Raw genomic sequence first — 22,733 nt, 5'->3', positions numbered from 1 at the left:
AGTTGTGGCCTGAATTATTATTTATTTTAAACTGACCTGGCTTTACTGCACAACTAATTCTCTGCAACTGCTGAATCAGGCACTGAAAGTCTTTTAAAGGCTGACTAACAAAACGAGTGTAGAAAGTGAAAATATGCTGCTACCAGAAGAACTAGGCAAGCCATCAAAAAACCAGAACAGTTAATGCCTTTAATATAAAATCACTTTTTCTTCCCCCAAAAGCAGCAGCACTGTATTACAGGTGTATTACAGTTAAATTAAAGGAACACCATCATGACTGAGGATGCCTTCTCTGTATGAAGCGGCATCTGGCAAATAATTCATAGTCCATTTCTGTACTTTTCAGCTTCTCAAAATACACTAAAAAAATATATACTTTCTGTTCAGCAGGTGTTACTACCACCACTTCTCAAAGAAAACACAGTTTCTAGGAACGCCAATGTTAGACAGTAGTTTGGATATAGATTCTATCATTGGAGGTGGACCGCAAATGTACCATAAAGTATCTTTAGACACATGCTTTTCCAGATCCTTTTCAGATATTCTTCCCTCTGACAAAGAAAAAAGCAAGAAATGAGAGCAAATATTAATAATGATATAATTTCAAAAAGAACGACTGGTTAGAGCTATTTCAAGCACTGATTTCTTAAAAATGCCAGGCCTGTTTAAGGATAATAAATAGCAAGATTTGAGGTTTCCAAAACCATTAGTTCTTCTGGGGATTTAGATTAGTACTTCCAGCTGGAATGCCTGGGAAGAGGAACATGGCTTACATAAAACCAAAAATCCCACATGCAGATGATAAATAAATAGGTAAGTATCTCTTAACACAAATTCAACAGAAATGAACAAACAGCTTATCCTTCACCAATCCCACCTTAAGTGAGGTAACTTTGCTTAATAGTTTCTGGGATAAAGTTTGCAGTGGGAAATACCAGTATAAAGTTTAGAACTGACAGAGAAATGAAAACAAAAACTGCAAAGGGAATTTTCTTCTCCAAAACATAAGATGTAGAGTGAAATTACTTAGGTTTAACTCTTAACTCATTTTGAATCTTTAAGTGGAAAAAATACTAAATTATATGAGGATGTAATCAAACTTAGACTTTAGATATAATCTCTGTATACTGCCATTATATTTACCTGTAACATGTGGCTGAAGTTCTTTACAGATCTGTGAACTCTGTTGGGTAACGTGGAAACGACATGTGATCTTCCCAGGAAATGCATTCATCAAACCAAGAATATTTTTCTGTAATGTTAAACACACTTGCTTATACCACAGGCCATTAAATCAAAGCAGATGTATGCACACAGTCCCAGAACACCGGTGATTGTTACTGAGTACCAAGACTCTTGCATTTCAGAGCTGAGATCTTGATGGGTTTGATTTCACAGAGCTGACCTGCACACGGAAGTTCCACACCTGGAATGTGAATATACTACCAACTACGGTCTTAGGACTTTTCTCCTTTTTTGCAGTAGGTTGCAATTTGTAAGATTTGGACCTAAGAACCAGTTACGTTCTTTCCCGATTTCTTCCCCGTATAGATTCTTACCATTTCCTCCTTCCAGTTCCATATGGGTTTTCCATTTAAAAACCCCCTGCAGTATGTATTCACCATTTGTTAGGAACTTCTCGAGTCTCGTCTGCTTTATCTGGTAAGATTACCAGACCGATCCTTTACTCTCTCGTGTTCTCCAAGTAAAATCAACTACAGTGGTAATGGTAAATGCTATTTTTACCAGAGTAGAAACTGTAATTTTCAGTTCCCTAAGTCACAACTGTGATAGTTACCACCAAAAACGCAGCGGCTTCAGTTCAAATCACAATAAAAAACCCCAAACCTGTCAGTCAGATGCTGCAGTTAGTTCTGAAACTAAGATTTAGTTATTGTCTAGATTCTGCGCTATTTGGGATTTTCACTGCTGGAATAGACACTGGAATTCTTTCTTAAAATATTCTGAAATAAAGATACCTTCTACTCTGTCATTAGGTAAATTAGCTCATTTTTTTAAATGTGTTTGCTTGCTAACTAGTTATTACACTGAACTGTCTGCCATGGGTTGCTTAACAAAAAACCCCAGACATTCTACTTTATAGACAAACCTGTTTCTGGCTCCCTGAAGAGACGCGGAATGAGGAGCAGCACAGACCAACGCTGCTGTACGCCACTCCACTACCACCTCTAACACTCTCCTGCTTTCACTGCCCTGGATGCGACTCTAAACTTCTGTCCCCTTCATATGGAACCACATACAATTTGATAGCATTTTGGAAACAGATTATGTCCTGCCAAGTTGAAATCCTAGCACCAAGCCAGAAAGCACGCCCAAGGTAGAACTTAAATAATCGGGCAGTCATCCGCAACACCTGGTGGTAAGCCATCACTCTGTAATGCGGTGACATGGACAGAAAGTGGCAAATACATGTGAGATCAACCGCCAAAGTAGTATTTTCTAGTATCCTAAGGCAAGAGGATACTTTAACTGAAACGCTCCCTTTAACTGAAATGAAGGAGAATTTCAACAGCTCAGCAGGCTCCTCACAGCCTAGGGAGTCAGTGCACAAAGACGACAGCTGAGCAATATAGACCTAAGGGAGAAGACCTATCCCTCAGTGTCCCAGCCACGGTAGGGAAAGAAGGGTCACATTCAGTCCTCGTGAAATCAAGAAAACCCACAGCTAGATGGCATCTTGAAGCAGCAAAGTTAGTATGCTGTCTTGTATTTCTAACACCGTATGCTTCTACCATTGTAAACAATGAGGTTCTCGAAAGCAGCGCATCAGCCTGTGAAAGGAGAGCACATCAAAGGCCAGTATTAAACCAATTACTTGAGCGTTGCCCTTTGTCCTTGTCAGCCTACACACAGGTGCTTCTACAGGGAACAGGTCCTCCAAACCATGAGTGCCAACCTAGCGGTTCCTCACAGAGATTTGTACAGATGTATATCACATGAGCATTAGGACTAGTAATCCTGCTTCCTCAGTCCTCTGCGCAGAAGTAAAGAATTTTCATATATATGTTCTAGATTTGAGGGACACGTGAAGAATGAACAGAAGGATGTTTTTTAAGCACTGCAACATATCATTGTGTTCTCTTCTCTCCCAGAAGCTCAAGTGCAAAAGCACTGCTGTCGTAACACTGCTGAGATGGAACTCGGGAGATGCCTAGCTCCTGTGCTGAAAAACATTGTGAACAGACTGGGTGATGAGTCGTTGGCCAAATGGAAGAGCAGCTAGGTTCCAGTTTGTTATTCTGCTTCTAGCCACAAACAAATGACTTTTCAAAGAAAGCAAACATCTTCACATCTAGAAACATGGTAGAAGTACAGAAGAAAAACTAGTGATGGAACCTATACACAATTTCCGGAATCATGATAGATTTTCACCTTTATCTTACAACCAAAAGCTTTCAATACTGCAAAGAAACCTAAATCAGCTGCCTCTTCATAGAAGCTGTGCTGATTTGACCCAAAAATGTTATCAGTGAGCCTTAATGGCTGAGTGTGACAACTGAACTTTAACTGCTAAGTAAATGTTGACGAAGTACTTACTACACAAGCAATTTTACAAAGGGTTATAAATCCTTCAGTCATACACTAGTATCCAATAGTAACTACTGCATTATCAATAAAGCTCAGCTATTATTTTAGAAAGCATTTCCTTTGGTCGTAATTGCTCTTGCCGGTCTTTAAATTCAATACAATCTATACTGAGACTATGTGGTTTCAGTATTACAGCATATAGCATTATGCATACCATTAGTGTGTGTATACACATCTATCTTACAGTATAGATAAGCTTTAGTATATTATGATGCTCTCGTGAAATTACAGTAAAATGTAGGGCTGTAGTAAAATTTAGGCCTAATTGACTTAGCAGTTAAGTCCATGGGTCAAGCTATGTCCAATGCAAGCCTTAATTTGTACACTGGCACAAGTAACTAACAAAACACACACAGGATTTGAGGCAGAAAACACAGGATTCGAGGCAGAAAATGACTTTTGTCTCTGTACAGTGTGTTACGCAGAGGGCCTCTCTGGAATTTGGCAACAGAATGATACACACACTAACAGCTAAGTATCTGAGATCTATTTAAAAAAAAACCACTTTTTTTTACCTTAAATAAAAGGTCACTTGTAGTTTTTGCACTGTAGTACAGCTTCACTGTTCCCATTTTGTATCCATTTCCTTTACCCTCTTGGTATCCATGAAGATCTGCTATATGTAGCAGTATAGAAAACAATGGGTTAATTCCAACACCTCCTGCTATCAGCACTAGTTTTACAGGGGAGTCACCAGGCTGAGGATCAAAGAAGAAATCACCTCCCACTCGAAGGGCCACTTCTGAGTCAACAGTACACTAGGATGGAAAAGAAGATATTTAATTTCAAAACTAAAAGCAGAAGTTGAAATATTACTGTTCTTGCACCACAGTCACAGGACTCGCTGGGCTGTGATTTTTTTTATTTTTATTGACCAGTGAGGCAAAACTGAAATACCTTAAAATAAAGAGTTTCCAGCTAACTGAAGCAATCAGTTCCAGTGTCTCTAGGAATCTAGTTCTACTTTCAAAAGTTTCAGTCTTCTGATAAGGCAGGATGGTGACTCCCCCTTCCCACCCCCATAAGAGTTGAAAGACGAATGATTCATGCCAGAGCAGTATGTGGTTGTGAAAACCCGAGGTTAACATGTGAGATCACACTTTTACTCAAACCCAGGCTCCCGTCAAAAAAGGCCTTGCTATGAGGTCACAGAAGGAAGTCAGAATGAGTTGCACAGATGCAAAAGGTTTTTTTTCCGTCCCCACTCCTAAAAAATAAAACACACCCAGAAGTGAAGCAAGTATCCACAAAAATATTTCCTGCAGAACCACTTCTGCATTTCCACCTGCAGAGCTGCAGAATAAGAAAAATTAGGGGGAAACCTCCTCTCCTCCTCTCCACTTGAACATAAATTATCTCCTAGGGAAATCTGCCAAAGCATGTTTTTTTGATGCATGGAACACTAAAGCTAAACCAAAAATAAAACATTTGGGTCAGTATCATCGTGGTAAACCAGCACTGCATCCCAGTATGAGGGGCGAAACTGCAGTACAGAGAAGTCAGGTGAGTTCTCCCACATCACTGCAAGGTAACAACAAATCGGAGCGAAACACAGAACTCATTTCAGGCCATATATAGTGTTTAAAAAATAAAAAGAATAGGGAAACTAATGAAGGTGGGACAGGAGGAAAGAAAAAAAGCAAAGCTACAGGAACTGCTGATAAATTAGCAGTCACTCACTCACAGAATAAAAACACTCCCTCCAAAAAAACTTTTGATATCAGGAAACAGTAACTAAACCAAAAGGATTTCCATTAACGACAACTGTGTTGTCAGCAAAGATCTAAACACGTAACAATTCCACCAGGATGAAGGAGGAGACCCTTGGATGCAGGTACTGCACAGAACAGAGAGGTTCCTGAAGTAGTGAGCATTAACCATTAACAACCCCCGACATTTCTTGCCTTTCTTAATTACTGCATGAAGTATTCCCTCTCAATTATAGTGTAAGAAAACCAGCACTCAGGTGAAAATAATTTCTCTCTCCCTTTTCAGTATACACTGCCAGGCTTTCCTACCATGTTTTACTCTGTTTTAGAGATGCACAAATCCAGAAGTGTTCCAGATTCTTGTGGCAGAAGGACGATACAGAATATGGTACCCTTTGTGGAAATAAGTGTTTTCAGGGAGAAACAACCTCATTATTGTCTAATTTGCCTCCTTAATCAGCTCTAACTCATCAAGACTGGACACAGGACACAGGAAGAATCTCTCTTAATCAGCAGTCTCTCACATATTTCAGTGCTTTAGCCATGACAGTGATAACAGTAAATTAATACTCAAGAATAAACACCACCACTCTGGAGTAACACAGTGAGAAAGTGTTGTCCTTTAGCCTAGTTTGTAAGTACAGCACTGAAACAGCTTAGGCAGAGAAGTGAAGCAATCAATAAAATACATAGACATTTTTCTAAAGAAAAGGCTGTGTTGTCCTAAAGCTATAAAGCTTTAGGATTTTATAATACAGCAATATTAAAAAATAAGTACCTTGAAAAATCCCAAATACAGTGAGTAAATGAGTACAAACTGTTCCCATAACATCTTTTATCCTGAGATACCAACTTGCTTTAGAAATAACTTCTAAACAAGTAAGTACCACAGATTTTTCACCACATATGCAACCTTCTCAAATTCTAGGTCGATTTTTTTCTTCTTCTTTCCTAAGGAAAAGCACACACTTTTGTTTAGCTAGAAGAGTCCATATATACCCTGGAGGTTTCTCCACAGTATCAGGTTTGACCTAGCTTACCCACTAACTAAAGCTTTTCCTATAAATTCAACAAGAAAACTCAGCAACAGCAAACTTACAACATCAAAAATCCTAAAAGAGTGTCCAGAGACTGGGAATTATGAAGTAAGGCCTTCATATTCTCTCTGAAGAGCAACACCAAAAACCAGACAACCATCTTAGGCATTATGGGGTCTGCTGGCACGTGCACTAAAAGTTCTACACAACATCTCAAAGAATTATTTTGTTTATGTTCTAGTGGAGATAACTTGATATGACACCAATTAAAATACTGTGGATGGTCACATGCTAACAACTAGATTAGCACCACTCTGCATATTCTGAATTCTAGGAAGTTTGCATCAATCTTTACTGTAACTCTGTTGGCCACCGAACAAATCGGCACTATTTATAAATCTAGAAGAATCTGTCAATTTTAACTTTGCAGCCATATTTAAGAAGTACAAATGTCAGGCAGAGAACAGTAAACAGGATAGATCACAAGGGGCTGTGAAAAGAACAAAAGTTGATAGGGCAGATCATCTGTGAAATATGATCGGCAGCAGAAATAGGACTCTTCTGACTACAACTAAATGGGGTAAACAGACGAACAAAACACTGCAAGAGGCCAAAGTGTCAGACTTTACTTTGAATATAGCAGAAATCAGGCCTTGGGTTATGTCAATATTACAAAAATATTGCATATTTAAAAGAATACTATAAGAATTCTGATGTATTTGTTTTATCATTTCAGAAAAACTGATCTAAGTATCTCCCTTTGCCCCCCTCCCCCAATAATTTATATTTATCTGACAATGACTCCCAGTTTATATTTGTAGAAATGCCCAGGAATGATGACAAATTATCAGATGTAACTTTGTAATGTGTGATACAGCCTGTTCTCAGGGACACAGGTTAGAACAGCGGATTTTCAACATTTTCCAGTTCATTAATTCCAAAAGAGCGTGAACCCTTACACGCACTAGAACAGCACTGTAAGTCCACCAAGCACAACTGGAGTCAAAAGATGACAACTACCATATTACCACACATACACCTCGTTTCAGTCTCTTACCGAACAAAAGGTTTTAGAATGTATGTTGTATTAAAAATGGTTGCACAAGTCAACAGGAATTTTGCAGTCGACAGCAAAAAGTGATTTGCAATCACACACCACCCCCTCCAACCCCCCAAAAAGGCGGGGGAGGGGGGGAGAAAAAAGCCAAACCTCACAGTTAATCTCATTTACCTTAGTGTGAATCCAGTCAGCAGGAGGATGAACAGTGTGCTTTACTGCCAGCTCTAACACTCCTTCTCGATTCAACAGGCCAGGGCTTGAACATATAGAGAATCCCCCAACTACTGATACTCCAGGAATAAAGAAATCAACCCTAAAAACAGACCAGCAACAAAACTTTTTTTAAAAAAGCCAACAACCCCAAACATGGAAAACAATAACCAAAACAAAATGGCTGCCTTTGTTTCAATTATCCTTCCTTTACAAAGACATCTTCATTTCCATAACATAACTTCCAAAAAAGGATTTAATCTTGACTACTGCCATTTCCTTAGAATTCTTTTCATCCAGAAACATGTCATCACCTTTGTTAAAATAGCAGGTTTTTAAACTGTTCTGCTGTTAGCATTAGATGCCACATCTTACAACAGACTAGAATTCTAAATGTTCGAATAAATTCTTTAAGTATTAAAACAAAACCACAATACGGACTGATAGAGCGGCTTAAATCCCACTCTCTTTGGTCCCTTTGATGGGCTCTTCAATTTTCAAACGTAAGAAGATTGGGAAACTAATTTAGGGAAATTACTTTAGATTACACACTTTCTTTTCATGGGAAGATGAAATATCTGAAATAAAACCACGGTTTGTAAAAAATGTCTCATATGGAAAATGAGTTCCCAGCAGCAGAACTGCTTTACCGACTGGGCTGCAGTGCCGTCCGGTGGCAGATCCCGCTTTCTACTCGATAGGGAACTGAACTGGAATAAATTACTGCAAGTTTGGTTTTAAGCTAAAAACCACACGTGGGTTTCCACAGATTAGAAGGTAACATATGGCTAAGCTTTTGCAACACCAGCAATCAGAGAGCATGGAAGGCACGCCATTCCTACATCTGAGCTGTAATTCATTTTCAGAAAAGTAAGGCTTTGATATTCCAAACAGTATCAGAAAAGGTTAAAAGTTGGTTTAGGACCTAACATTTACACCCCTCTGTGTTGCACAGATCTTTAAATACTTAATTTTCTACGGCACATTACAAAATCTCTGTATTTCAAAAGAAAACTAATGTTTAAAACTAACTGTGCTGCTCCAGTTGGGAAAGAACCATACTGGTCAGCAATGCCAAGTACTAGAGAAGCATTTTTCAATTCGAGCCTGAGTCAGGCTGGCTCAGTATTAGTTACATGGGAATGCAACAAGAAATACACACTGGCTTCCACTGCACTAGTATTTGAACAGCATGGCTGTATTCTTCACCAAGATCACAAATTCTCGAGGGAGAAGAGGAGCACTTTGAATAGGTCACTACTTTTTAAAGAAAAGATCTTGCCTGTTTCCTCCCCACAAAGCTTCACCCTTCAAAGAGAAATAGCCTGGCTTTCTCTCAAAGAATGCACGAAGCGTGATATATACAATACTACAGCGATAATTTAACTTTATGCTAATAAACGAGATGGTGTATAAAGGTATCCGACTGCACATGAAAGGTTCCACCGACCATGGGACGCAGCTGTCCTGGCTGTAAGGATCTAAGATATTAGAAAGGACATCTCTCCTATTTCAGCATTTATTGTCTCAAAGAACACCTCAAGATGCTACTAAAGCTCTTTACCACCCTCTGGTGGAAAATCACCTTACTACTTACATCAACGAAAAGAAAAAACATTACATTTATGCTGTAAAGTAACAATTTACGATCAAGTCAAAATGTTCTACTTGATGTGTAAGGGAAACATTATTGGTGCCTGGTGGGGAAACATCCATACAAAACCAAAGGATCCTGTAAAACCCAAGTCAAATGTAGGTTTTGCCATTCTAAAGTACTAACGTAGGCATAAATTTCTTTCTATATTAGTATTTCTTTCCCAATTGCATAATTATGAGCAATTTCAGGGCATACTATACTGCATTACAGCGGAATAGCTTGTATTTCTGATGGCTTGTCTCAGTTGTGTGTAGGAAGGATAAGAGGACTCCTGAAGAAATGCTATCTGTGACGGCTCAAGCAGAAAGAGTAGTTGTATGGAAAAAAAGAAAAAAACCACCCAACTACATAAACCCACAAGGAGAGGCGCAAAAAGAGGTAAACCAGAGATCTTACGGTGTTTTTTCATTTCACACCTTTTAAAGGCTACCTAAGCCAAATCTTTTAAGAAATGCTGGAGGAAGAGATCAGAAACATTAAAACCATAAAGCCACTTCTTCAAAGTATTTATAGCATGTATTAAAACCATAAAGCTACTTCTTCCAAGTATTTATAACACGTATATACCTTAATGCACATTTTAGTAAATCAAAATGGGTAACAGCAACAAGTCTTTTCAGCATTACTTGAAGTCAGATAAAGACCAGTATGTGTTAGTATGCTTGCAAAACAAAATCACTTCTGCTTCTGAAAAACTTGGTAATTAGAACACTTTCAAAAAATATATACATTTTAGTGATAATCTTTGGCTGTAACATCTTACCATGGCGAACTGTAACAAGTTAGCCTTTTCTGCTCAGGAAATGGTGGCCTGGTGTTTTGTACTGCTCATCAAAACATGCAACCACAATTTACAGCTACAAGTATAGAAAAGTTGTTGTATACCTTACGATAGCATTAGAATACTTTCAAGGAAGAAGAACATCAAAAAGAGTAATTATAATTAAAGCTTTCAGTTTTCAGCATTATAATTTCTAAAACATTTTTGGAGAGTAAACGCACTTTCCAAGTACTGGCAAGCAAGAATTTCATATGAGTCACTGCACATGTGCAAAAACTGCAGCAAATTACTCCACAAACAAATTATTGCAATCAACATCTTGTGTTCTGGTTCTAAATTTAAAAGCCAGCATATTAACACTACATGAGTAACATATGCTGTTAATACCCTAGCAGCTATACTTTGATTCCAGCAAAACCACTTTCAGATGGCCTAAGCCAAGAAAAAGTTTAAGAAAATTTAAATGTCCAATGCCAAAACTACTTATAGTTTTAAATTAATTTCTAAGAGAAAAAAAGTGATTGAGTAGGCATATTTTTAACAAGGAAGGAAGACAAACATGAAAATCCACTGCTTCCCTGGGAAAAAAAGCTGTAAGGTTGCTTAAACAAACAGCTAATTATTTCAAAGGCTTAATAATTCAAGTTTTTTTATTCTCAAGTTTGTCTATCTGTATTTATATATTAATCTGACCTAAGAGGCTTAATTTTCAGAGTGGAAACTTCTAGGGGAAGAAATAAAAGTTAACAGGCAATTCTGATTTAATTATAAAACTAAGTAACTTGCAAATCAGCAGTCTCAGCTTGGCTGTAAAAATAACTAGTAAAGACAGACAGTAAAGACAGCTTGCAGAATAAAGTGCGGAGTACTTCAAAGTACTCGAAGAAAAAATGTAATAAACGTGAACTAGAGGAAAATACCAAAACATTCAAACTGAACAGTTAAGGAATATCAATTTTTTTCCCTTTTAAAATTAATATTAGCATATTTAATAATGGCTACTTTAAAATTATGCCACATATCAGGTATTAAACAGAGAAATCAATAATAAAACACTGTATTATATAAATTAATGATTTTTGCAAAGGTTCAAGTATCAGAGGCCTTTCAACATATTGTTATAGTGGACTTCTGTTAGTAATGCTCCCCTCAAATATCAGAAGATCTTACCACTGTCCTGCTTTGAAAGTAAAATCTTTATTTGCAATAGCCAAACGAAGTCTTTTGACTGTCTCTGATTCATTGGTGATTTCACACACTTTTGCTTGTGAAATTACCTAACAAAAGGAAAATAAGCCATTGTGTTACACAGATACTGTTTGCAGCGAAATTTTTCCAGAATCCACATATGAGATACCCACCACTTTGTGTGTTATCTGTGGCATTTCATTAGCTAAAGCACTAGTATTTTTTCACTGGGGTAGAGAAACAAAAATGGACTCACATGGTCACCAAATAGAGAAATGGTTTTCTAGGTACAGCCTGACATGTCTTGTCACTTTTGTCAGGGTTATTCTAAGATTATGTACAAATTTATTTTATTTCAGTTGAAGAGAACATAATGAGAAGCAATTGCTAGTTACCACTTTTCAGATTCTTTTAATATCTATACAAGGCAAACACTCCTGTATCTTACAGCAACAGAGTAAAAAGATCTCCAATATAAAGACTGACAAAGGAAATGTGTGAAACATCAGCGGCTACTGAAGTTCTAGGGAGAATTCTGGATCTGTATCTAGTTTAATTTAAATAATTCAATGCATTACTGAAAGATTATGGATTAATGCATAATGTAATAATGAAAGAAAGCCAACAAGCCTTGTGTTACTGCGTTTACACACGTACCAATTTGAGGTGATCTATGAACATGGCAAAACTGCAACACAAGCATTCATTGCTAGTTAACAGAAGAGGTTTTGTTTGGCGAGCAGATGGGAGAGGATGCAAAATCCCTAGTTGATACCACTTTTAAAGAGTTTGGTTTTGTTGGCTTTTTTTTTTTTTAAAAAAAAAAAAAGCTTTCCTAAATGAAAAGCAGATTTTGCAACAGGACCACTGGGCAGGAATACCCCACTTAAAAGTCTTCGATGCCCATCAATAGTACAACATGGATTTTCATACCCTACCCTCCCCTGCCCTTCCTCTTCAGGTATTTTTGAGTTATAATTATTAACCTTTTACCTCTACAAAGAAAGTAATGTCCTAAATATTTTCTACACAGGGCAATATACAGACTGTATTCTGTTAAAAAAAGCTGATGTCATTTACCACACTAGGAAATACTAATAATAGCACCACAACTCTACCATTTCTCATTTGTGTAAGATCAAACAGATTAAAAAAAAAAACCCAAACTTTAAGCAACTATGCTTTAATTTAAAACACATGGCAGGAAATTAATTTATTCATAAAGCAACATCTGAACACGTCCACTGTCCCATTAAACAGCAGGAAATTTGCCAACTTAAAATAAAAAGTAGCATACATTTCTTTTCCGCTTGAGCAGACAGTATTAAATGTGGAATGCAATCTAAGTTAACAAGAGAAACGTCAGATACATGATCCGTTGTTCTGATGGAGAAACCTTAAGTGCAGGAAACTGACATTAAGTTTGGATCTTCTTCACTCCCTTCTTTACTCTTCAGTACAGTCCCTAATTTGTTCTTTGGCTGATAGATCTGACAGAGCACTGGAAATGTAATTCTTAATCAGTATAAAGTTATTACAAAAGTTAAATTTGAGTCAGGGTGACCAAAGACATACAACCAGTGTTTTGGGCCATCACGAGAGTATCCAACTGGCCCTGAGCAAGGCTGCAGCAAGAGGGATGAGAACACAGGACTCCAGACTCTGCTGCTGTACTTCAGGAAAGTGTTGGGCATGTTTTATTACCCTGGTCTTTCACATTACCACCCCTCAACAGGCGACATTGTGTAGCATACACACTAATGCAACACAGATCTACGATTCTTTCATCTTTCTACAAGAGCGAAGTGGCCAAATAAGGCAAAACAGACTGAGGGAAGCCAACTGCTGATTATATGGAATTTAAAACCAAGCAGAGGATTTAAAATAAACTGATTTTAAAGTGGTCGGAAATCAAGCAACAAAGAATAAATCAAGCATTAAAAAAAGAAACAGCATAATCCTCTGATATGCAGAGAATTTGCAGTAGCAAGAACCGAGCCGTGCTCTTTCACCTATCCCATACAGCTTCCTTCTCTTCCTCAGGCCTTACACAGTTCCCTGCACCATATCAGAGCTTCCAACACCTTGTAAGGATCCATTCTCCAGGTATTTTCCAGCTACCCAGTTGAGCAGAAAAAGCAAGCAAGCCAAGGAAACAAAAATATCCAAAATAAATAAAAAAAAAAAGGTTGCAAAACTCAAAAGTGCAGTAATTTTTTCCATGTCAGCAGCAAACAAGAATGTGTATCTGTGCCTGTCCCTACACGCCTTTCCTCCGTGTACTGAGTTAATTTAGCACAAACTGGATCCACCTGAGCAGCTGGATGCCCACGAGCAGGTGCCATCCGGACCCAAGCAGGAGCTGACATCAGCTGTGAGTAGCTGGAGCAGAGCCCCGAGGCTCGTGGTTCCCAAAGCTGGCTCACACCCCGACAGCTCCGGCAACAGGCTGAACCAGGCTGCATTTGTCCTACCTACCTACTATGTCAACTAACTACGTCAACTACAGTTAGGGAAAAACCTAGCAGAGGAGGACTTAATTAAGTACACATACGCAGATTAACGTGTCATGGGCTTGAGAACAGTTTGTCCTGCCGTGTGACACATGCGCGAGGCTGGCCTGTCATGAAGGAAGCTAATTAAACAATAGAGAAAAATTGGGCACCGTTTCCCAGCTCCTGGGAATTAAAGATGGGATTTTTCAGTCAAAAAAGTGCCCTATTTTGGAAAAGTCTATGAAAAATGCAGAACTGTTTTCACTAGTTAAACTTCAGTTTCTGAGAATTTGAAAATTGAAATCATAGTCTCCCTGTATTTAAAAATTTCAAAACATCTACTTTAGCTCATTACAGAAAGGAAATACCTATATGAAATACAAGAGTACGTTCACCTCTGAACTTTATAAGGAAGAATGCTTACTGCACAAAGCTGAGTTTCAGAATAAGCATTTCTGGATTTTGGTGGAGAACCATGCTCTATATTTCTCATACTTGTGAATTAAACCAGATGCAACTAAGATACTTTTTACAGCCATCATGTCTCCCTTCAAAGTGTCTACACTTCTAATCTTACTTCTTATGTTATAAAAGGCCATTTTCCACATTTTTTTAATTGAAAATTTGAACCAGAAATCCGTGAAAATCTGAGAAGCCTGAGAAGACAGATGATGGGTATCCGCATGCTTTCGTTACTTATCATAATCCATACTTGACCAGAATTCTATTAAATTTGTTGTCCAACATAAACAACACCACGCATCACCGATAATTTTTATAACTCATTATATTCCACCCATTAACTACAAAATGCACTTGTAATAGTATAAAATATGAAAACTGAGAAGATGTACAATAGACTCCAGTAGAAGACAAAAGGAAGCCTAAGAATCAAATAAAATTATCCAGTTTCTTCACACCAAAAGAGAAAATAATCACTTACATCCTAAAGAACAGACCACTAACCTCCTGGCGAAAATTATTTGCTGTCTTCTCTAGATGATCCATTTTCCTTTTTGATTTTATTGTGCTGCAACAAAAAGCAAAGAAAGATAATTGTCATTTTGACAGCTGCACTACTGTCCCTTACTGATATGAATTTCTATTAACATAACAATTTACCAGTGTAATCCAGGCTACAGATGACGTAAGTCCAAATAAGAATTAAATACAAATATATAATTGGGAGTTAAATAAGTATTTGTAGGTCCGTAATAATCTGTCAGCTTCATTTTGACAAGCGTTACCATGACATTCTCTTTTAACAACAACAACAAAAAAAAAAAAAGAAAAGAAAAGAAAAGAAAAGCAGCTTTTGTATGTGGATAACCTACCCGTTCACTGTGCAGTAACAAAAAGCACAGTGCCTCAACACCACCAATGTAGAATGAGTGAGAAAAATTCTGCTGGCTCCTCTCAGTAACTGAGGAACAGTAAAACCTACATAAATAGTAGCATGAGCCATGACGACTGGGCCGTCTTCAGAATCACCAGCTCCTGAAAAATCCATAGAAACACTTGTTAAATAAAATGCTCACTGTTTTACATAGCTTGTTTTCACCCTTTATTTCCATTAAATCAGAAAGATCAAACCTCAGCTGGAGTTAAAACTAGCAACAGACATACAGACTAAGAAGAAGGAATTTTACAAGTACAAAAGTATCATAAAGAAGTGAAAACGTGCATCCACCAATTGATAGGGAAGTAGTCAACCTTGTCACAGCCGATATGGAAAAGGCTGAAGTACTCACCACCTTTTTTTGCCTCTATCTTCACAAGCAAAGCCTGCACCCAGACCTCTCCTTGTACCAGCAGTTTGGGAAGGAAAGGGATAAGGAGTGAGGCCAGCAACCACTCAGAGAAGCGGGATGTATTCAAATACACACAGCCAGATGGGTTACACTCAAGGTTGCTACGAAACACAGCTGACAGGCTTGAAAAACAGTTATCAGAGAAAGTCTCCAACTGCCTGGAGAAAGGCTAATGCATGGTCATTTTTAAAGAGGCAAGAAGCTGTGCCCATGTCCAGTCAGCACCACCAAAAACGCTCGGAGCTTGTCCCCTTAGCTGTACGAAAGCTAAGAAAGTAATCAAGGAGATTCAACGCGGATTTACCAAGGGCAAATTATGCTTGATAAATCTGAACACCTCCTGTAATGAAATGCCTGGTCACGCAGCCAAGGGCCAGCAGTGGACTCCATACACCTTGACTGTCCTGTGGGCTTTGACATCATCTCCCATAGCATACACATAACCTAACGTCACGGGATCCTCACTCAGGTTTCCTCCAGTGCTGTCGTTTTTGATATGCATTATTAAGATACAAATATCCAGGCTTCTGTGGGAAATCTGAGAAGTGCAGTTTGTCTGGTAAGTGAACGTACCACAGAAGAGAAAGGACCGTGACTGAGAGAAATAACATAAATCAAGCCAGGAACACCGGCTGGCTACAATAAACCACCTTGAAAAGGCATCTGTTCATTGTGTGTGCTACAGGGATGACGTCAAAAGAACTGTTGGACTGGTTGAAAACTGGCTGGGCAGACAGAATTAAAGACTTGATGGCTTCAACCTGCTTCAGTTGCCACCTAGTAACAGTAAGAGCCCTGGGGGTGATACCGGGGCTGACAGATTTCAATAAATTTACTGATAATTTGGATGATGAGGCAGAACATAACACCAGCAAACTTGTGAATGATACTGAATTAGGGTGATGGTTGACATGCTGAATGGTAAAGCTTCACTTAAGGGGCACTGAGGAACAGAAAACAGAAACCTCAGGAACTTAAAAATACCAAGGCCTACACCTGGGACTGGCTTAATCCAATGCTTGCAACTGTCCTGCTCCAAGCATAAATCCCTGTCCTGGTTTCAGCTGGGATAGAGCTAATTTTCTTCACAGTAGCTGGTGCAGAGCTGCGTTTTGGATCTGGTGTGAGAACAGTGTTGATGTTTCCATCATCAACAGGGATGTTTTCGGTTGTTACTAAGTAATGTTTATACTAAGTCAAGGACCTGTCAGTTTCTCAGGCCCTGCCAGCCAGAATACTGGAGGGGCATGGGAAATTGGGAGGGGACACAGCCGGGACAGTTGACCCCAACTAGCCAAAGGGAGATTCCATGCCATGGAACGTCACGCTGGGTATAAAAACTGGGGGGAGCTGGCTGCAGCCTGCTGGTCGCTGCTCAGGGACGGGCTGGGCATCCGTCAGTGGGTGGTGAGCAACTGCACTGTGCATCGCTTGGGTTTTTTCTCTTCCCTTTGGATTTTATTCCTCTCCCGTTCCCTCTCCTTTTCATTATTATTATTATTTCAATTATTAAATTGCTCTTATCTCAGCCCTCAAGTTTTACTTCCCCCCGCCCCCCCTAGATTCTCCTCCCCATCCCACTGGGCGGCGCAGGGGCAGGAGTGAACGAGCAGCTGCATGGTACTTGGTTACCATCTGGGGTTAAGCCATGACAAGCCTTCATCCTTCCACACAACCTACACAATACTTACATCTCCAAACAGTTAAGCAAGCAGCAGACCCTTACATGCACTACAGTGTAAGCTGGTGTGAAGCTTTAAAACTGCATACTCAAACGGAGCTATGACAGAGAAAGATAAACTGGTATTTACAGCGTTCAAAGTCAGTCAGAAATACCCTTTATTTACGAAGTCTAGGAACAGGTTCATAGTGAGCTGATACTTCACATTGCTTGTAAATCTGCCTTTGTTTTTCCTAAAATGGATTAGCAACATTCTGTCGTATTATCACCACCTATCAAATTACATTGCTTCTATGATGCAGTCCATTGCTTCTTTAAATCATTCTTAATTTTTCACTTCCACTTAAATCTCTTTTTCCACATTCTTTTAAAGCATGTAATTTATTTTCAAAATGTTTTTGTTTTTCATTTTGAATCCTTTGAAATGGCAACGATCCAGCCTGTTTAACTAATCAGGCCTATACTCTGTAGGCTTTCACCAACAGCTGCATTGGCTGTTAGTAATTTGTCCTGTTTGTAATCTTGTACAAATGGGAGGCAGAACTTTCAGGAATCAGGCTGCTCAGAAATGGAATAAATACACTTACTGTAACTACTCAGAATGCCCACTTTCAAGCATAAGAAATGCTTCCTGCAGCTTTTAACTGTCCATAATTTTTAATAGCTTTTTAGCATTTAATTCCACAGCAGCTTGCAACTTTTCAAAGTGGAATTATTTAAAACACTTCTACCACCAGGGAGCAAAATTACTTTAATTCCTTTTTGCCACAGCACATAGAGTACTCTATTTAAACAAAATACTTTAGCACTTTCTACATGCAAAAGTGTAGAAGCTATTGACAACAAAACTATTAACAATCTTAAAATATTTTAGCAAGACAAAGTAGACACCTAATGAAGAAGTCATATTAACTCAGCACGTTCAGTCTGCAAACCCAGAATGCTCAAAAATCATCAAGTGACTTAAATTCATGAGATCATTTAATGATCTGGAGTTTTTTAGATAGCACATGTTGGTTATATCCACCTACATCTTTTTTTAGGCTTCTTCCTTTTTGATTCAAGGCAACACCTGAGTTGGAGCAAATTTGTTTCTTAAATTGCAGTTGCTTTGAAACAGCTGTGGTAGCTGTTGCCAAATGACTGTGTGATATAATAGCGATATACTTTTGTGGGTGTTGTGTGAAAAGCTGCTTTCAAGCTTTTCACTCTACCACACTAACTAAATCAAAGTAAAAACAAAGAATGTTTGAAAGTGGACATTCTTACGTAAGCCGTTTATACCAATAGCTGTGACTTCAGTTACATCATCAGAACATGAAAATAAAAAAGCTCGATGCTTTGCTTCGGAGGCCAAGGACCGAGAACAAAGGTTTAATTATTTTTTTTTTTTTGGTATTGCTTTTTATAAATCGCCTCACATCCTTCAAAACCCCTTCTGCAATCGCTACTAAACACAGCGACATCTGCTGGTAGAATAAGTGGCCTAACTTTAAAATCCAATGCGGATTCTCAATTGCGTATTTTACACAGCGGGTTTAATTCTGCTGCCAAGGTTGACAGTCACTTAAAGCCGGCCTCATTCTCATTTTCACTGGTACCACTTTAGGAGGCAAATATATTCAGTTCTACACATGAAATGTAAAAGAACCCAATCAAACAACCAAACCAACCTTCAACATCAATACATCATACTGAAAACAACGTAAAGGTCAGCCTTATTTTATTGTAGCAGCTACAACTTTGAAGTCAAACTTGCAAGATCCCACTGACACAGACTACTTTTAAGACCGAGACTCTACCCTAAATAAAAAATAACTCTGGAACAGTGGTTCAAGATACTTGTTCCATTTACACGATCATCAAGCGCTTTCCAATCATGAAAGTCACAATGAAAATCACTTGTAATTTTTACTCTGCAACTCACAAATTCCAAGAATTCTTTTACCGAGTCCTGGTTCCCGTACACCATACCCGAGCCTGACTCACGCCTTTACAGAAGGTGAAGGGCCTCTCCCCCGTTCCCCATCTCACCTCTGCAACCTGCTCTGCTCCCGCAAGCCCTGCCCAGCCCAGAAGCGCAGCGCTTCAGCCCCCCAAGCTCCTGCCTGGGGGGGGGGGGGGGGGGGGGGCAATCTCCCTTTACTCGGTATTATCTTCTTGCCGAAGCCCTTACAGAAACAGCCACTCCAAATCCTCCCTTCCTTTGCTCCACGGAAACGAACCCTACTTTCCTCTAAGGTTCCCTCCTCTCCTCGCTTACAATTAAAGTCAGGCAATTCATCCGTCCTCCTCACCCTGCGACCCGCTGGCCCTGGGCTAAATATCGCTTCAGATCCACGGCTGCACCTCTCCTTCTCCTCAACCCTACACCGGTTCCTGAAGGCAGAGCGCTGCGCTGGGCTCGCCGGGCCGCAGGGGCGAGCCGGCAGGCCGGCCGCCAGCAGGCCGCAGCGCCGCGGGCACGCACGCAGGCCGCTACCACACCGCTCCGCGCAAGGCGGCGGCCGCAGGAGCCCCCGCCGAACCACGCGGTCCCCTCGCCCGGGGCACGGGGCGGCGTGAAGCAGCCGGGTGGCCGCCGGCCCTGCCGCCCCCGCCACGGCCCCCGGGAGGGGAGGGACGGGGCGGCGGCAGCCCCCGGCCCTGTCCCCGCAGCCCCCGGGGCCGCACAGGGAGCCCAGCTCGGGCGCATCGGCAGGGCCGAGACGCGGAGGGCGCCCCGCAGCCGGGCACAGCGGGGAGGAAGGGGGTCTGTCCGCCGGCCCCGGCTGCCCCCTCCCCCCCACCCCGCTCCCCAGCGGGCCCCGCCGCCCCCTACCCGGCGCCGCACCACGTGACGGGAGCCGCTCTCGCCCCGCCCCCGCCCCGTCAGGCGGCGCGTGCGCCGCTCCGTCCCTTCCGCCTCGTCCCCCCGCCTCTCCGCGGCGCCATGTCGGTCTTCCACGATGAGGTGGAGATTGAGGACTTCGAGTACGACGAGGAGACCGAGACCTACAGCTACCCGTGCCCCTGCGGGGACCGCTTCCTCATCACGCGGGTAGAGGCGGCCGGGCAGCCATGGGGGGGGGGGGGGGGGCAGCGTCAGGCCGCGGTCCCGCCTGCGGCGGCCGTGGTGCCTGTGGGCCAGGCGGGCGGCGGGTCCGTGACTGCTTTCCCGGGGCTTTTGCAGGAGGACTTGGAGAACGGCGAGGATGTGGCCACCTGCCCCAGCTGCTCCCTGATCCTGCGCGTCATTTACGACCAGGTGGGTGCGGCTGGAGGGCTGTCGGGCACGGCCACGGCCTGCCTCCCCGGCGCCGGGGCGGCCTGGCCGGGCTTCGGTTCGCCATCCCCAGGGGAAGGTGTGGTGGCAGCTCTTAAAGCTCCCTGCTGAGCGTGCGACAGGGTTGTGTGAGCTGGTGGCTCTTTGGTTTGCCTTATTTCTTGGTTTTCTGGTCTCCTTCTCCTGCCGTGTTTGGGCTTTAAAACATGCCTGCTTGGGTGAGTGTGGGGTGGAACATGGACAGAACAGTCTCAGTGACATTAAGATCTACCTGTGACTCTAGCAGCCCAGTCAGCTAGTCTAGTAGTTTTTCTTACCTAGTAAGCATGTTTGGCTTTCGTGTTTTGGGAGACATTCATACCAGTTATACCCAGGCTAGGAAACGAAATGGTTATCTGATGGTTTTTGAGGGCGAGGAGATCTGAAAATAATGAAAATCAACTAAAAGTCTACTTGCTGTCTTTAGGAGCAGTTCATGCGTGATGAAGTCATTGCAGAACCTTTGACAAACAAGGAATTGATTAAATGCTGATGAATACATCATGAACTGTTGCTGCTTTAGAATAAGAAGGTGTGGGGATGGCAACTGCGGAAAGAGATATGGTCCTTCTCCTCCTGGAAGTGCTCGCTGCTGTGAGATACAAGTGCAATAACTGGCTGCCTTCATGATTTGAATAAGAGGACATAAAACACACGAATGGGTTTTGTTCAAAAGAGTTATACACTTAAAAAAATATGTAAGTTGCCATATGTATTACAGAAGACTTGAGGATTACGATCCTAATTGACAGCAAGTCAATATACAGAAGTGTGCGGAGTTGTGAAATTACAACGTTTATCTATGAGTGGGTTCTTAGCCAATGGAGAAAAGCAGGCTTTGTGTGGGCATATACCAGTGTGAAATGGCATAGAGAGCTGAAGTGTTAGGAGACCCAAATTTAGAAGTCCATAGCATGTAATGCTGTACAGAATTACAGTTTTGACACAGTGTGGTCTTGACACAGTGTAGTATCACCTAGGGTGTGGGCTTGTGTGCTTCCATCCCATACTGAATGTGGGGGAAAATAAGAGACCCAGAATTGGCGCTGTTGGTAAATTGTTTTTACTACTGTAAGCACAAAGAATATGCAGTTGTATTTATATCTGCAGTGGAGGCAACACCTGAGTTGGAGCAAATTTGTTTCTTAAATTGCAGTTGCTTTGAAACAGCTGTGGTAGCTGTTAGAAAATGACTGTGTGATATAGCAGTGATATACTTTTGTGGGTGTTGCGTGAAATGAAAGAAAAGGAGCCACATTTTTTTTACCCATGCAAAGTTGGTAATGTGCAAATGGACTTGAAGTGGATTGTAATTTACCTGTCTTTTCTCAACAACTTGGTGATTTGACTGTTGCAGCAAATATAAAATGAGCTGCAGTTCTTTGTGCCATTTGTAGTAGTACATTTGCTGAATTTCTCAGTCTTCCTTTACGAGGTTCTGTCACTTCTTGGATAGGAGATGCACACATTTCACTTAAAGGAATTTTTTAGGGTGGAAAAGTTGGAAGAATATATTCCAGAGTACACTGATTCCAAGATAACTACTTGTAGTACAAGCCACTGCATTTAAATATTTACTTTAAATTATGGTAATTGATGTGTTTTAGTAGGATTTGACATCTGTGAAGTTAAATTTGAGGAAAAATACTTGTGCAGAATGTATATAGTTACTTTGCTCCAGGCGCTAAAGATAACCAAGTATTACAGAACTCTTGTGTTTAACTATTTTTGTTCTTACAACGTTCTGTGAATGTTAAAGATGAATATTCTAATTATTTAAAAAAAAAAAACGGGGGGGAAGGAACCAAACTGCACCTTTCTGTTAGAAGTTTTGGATGCAGTATGCACAACCCAAACTGTTTTCATGTCTAAACCAGAAGGTGGCACTCATGTTAAGTTGATGTCTGTCCTTAAAAAAAAAAAAGCAAAAAGCTGTGGTCCTTCGGTTAGCTATATCTTATCAAATATTTATTTTGACTAATTAAATAAAGATATTTAATACACTCCACTGGTGGTTATGATGGGCCATTGCTTCTTCTGTTCGTGCCCCAGCCACAATGATTTTCAGAGGTGTTGAGTTGCTGCTGCTGTGGTAATGATACTGGAATTTCTTCAGGTTAGTTAATAAAAAGTGTGTCAATGTATCAGTAGATGTTATAAAGCAACTTTACAGAAATTCTGTTTAAGCCCC

The 22,733-nt window shown here is 40.6% G+C and overlaps 2 protein-coding genes across 8 annotated transcripts; one reads left to right on the top strand and one right to left on the bottom strand.

Moving 5' to 3' along the window:
* Nucleotides 1-175: 175 nt before the first annotated feature.
* On the bottom strand, nucleotides 176-20,113 carry OXNAD1 (oxidoreductase NAD binding domain containing 1). Of its 7 annotated transcripts, none has more exons than XM_056336401.1 (8): nucleotides 20,060-20,113; nucleotides 15,081-15,243; nucleotides 14,713-14,776; nucleotides 11,234-11,340; nucleotides 7,587-7,728; nucleotides 4,125-4,367; nucleotides 1,144-1,252; nucleotides 176-551 (listed from the first exon to the last, which is right to left on the bottom strand). In XM_056336401.1, exons 2-8 carry the CDS (start codon nucleotides 15,209-15,211, stop codon nucleotides 397-399), a joined length of 951 nt encoding a protein of 316 aa, XP_056192376.1. In that variant the 5' UTR covers nucleotides 15,212-15,243; nucleotides 20,060-20,113; the 3' UTR covers nucleotides 176-396. The 7 variants fall into 7 exon arrangements, with proteins under 7 accessions (XP_056192376.1, XP_056192377.1, XP_056192378.1 ...); XM_056336402.1 differs by lacking the exon at nucleotides 20,060-20,113 and having other exon boundaries at nucleotides 4,125-4,225; nucleotides 4,331-4,367; nucleotides 15,081-20,010; XM_056336403.1 differs by lacking the exon at nucleotides 20,060-20,113 and having other exon boundaries at nucleotides 4,125-4,222; nucleotides 4,331-4,367; nucleotides 15,081-20,010.
* Nucleotides 20,114-22,550, top strand: DPH3 (diphthamide biosynthesis 3). The gene is made up of 3 exons (XM_056336404.1): nucleotides 20,114-20,278; nucleotides 20,411-20,485; nucleotides 20,970-22,550. The coding sequence occupies exons 1-3, from the start codon at nucleotides 20,171-20,173 to the stop codon at nucleotides 21,033-21,035; spliced, it is 249 nt and encodes an 82-aa protein (XP_056192379.1). The 5' UTR covers nucleotides 20,114-20,170; the 3' UTR covers nucleotides 21,036-22,550.
* Nucleotides 22,551-22,733: the final 183 nt, after the last annotated feature.

Source organism: Falco biarmicus, chromosome 4 (assembly GCF_023638135.1).
Source record: "Falco biarmicus isolate bFalBia1 chromosome 4, bFalBia1.pri, whole genome shotgun sequence".
Classification (NCBI taxonomy): domain Eukaryota; kingdom Metazoa; phylum Chordata; class Aves; order Falconiformes; family Falconidae; genus Falco; species Falco biarmicus.
Note: the sequence above shows the minus strand (reverse complement) of the source record. Positions and strands in the feature narration are given on the sequence as shown.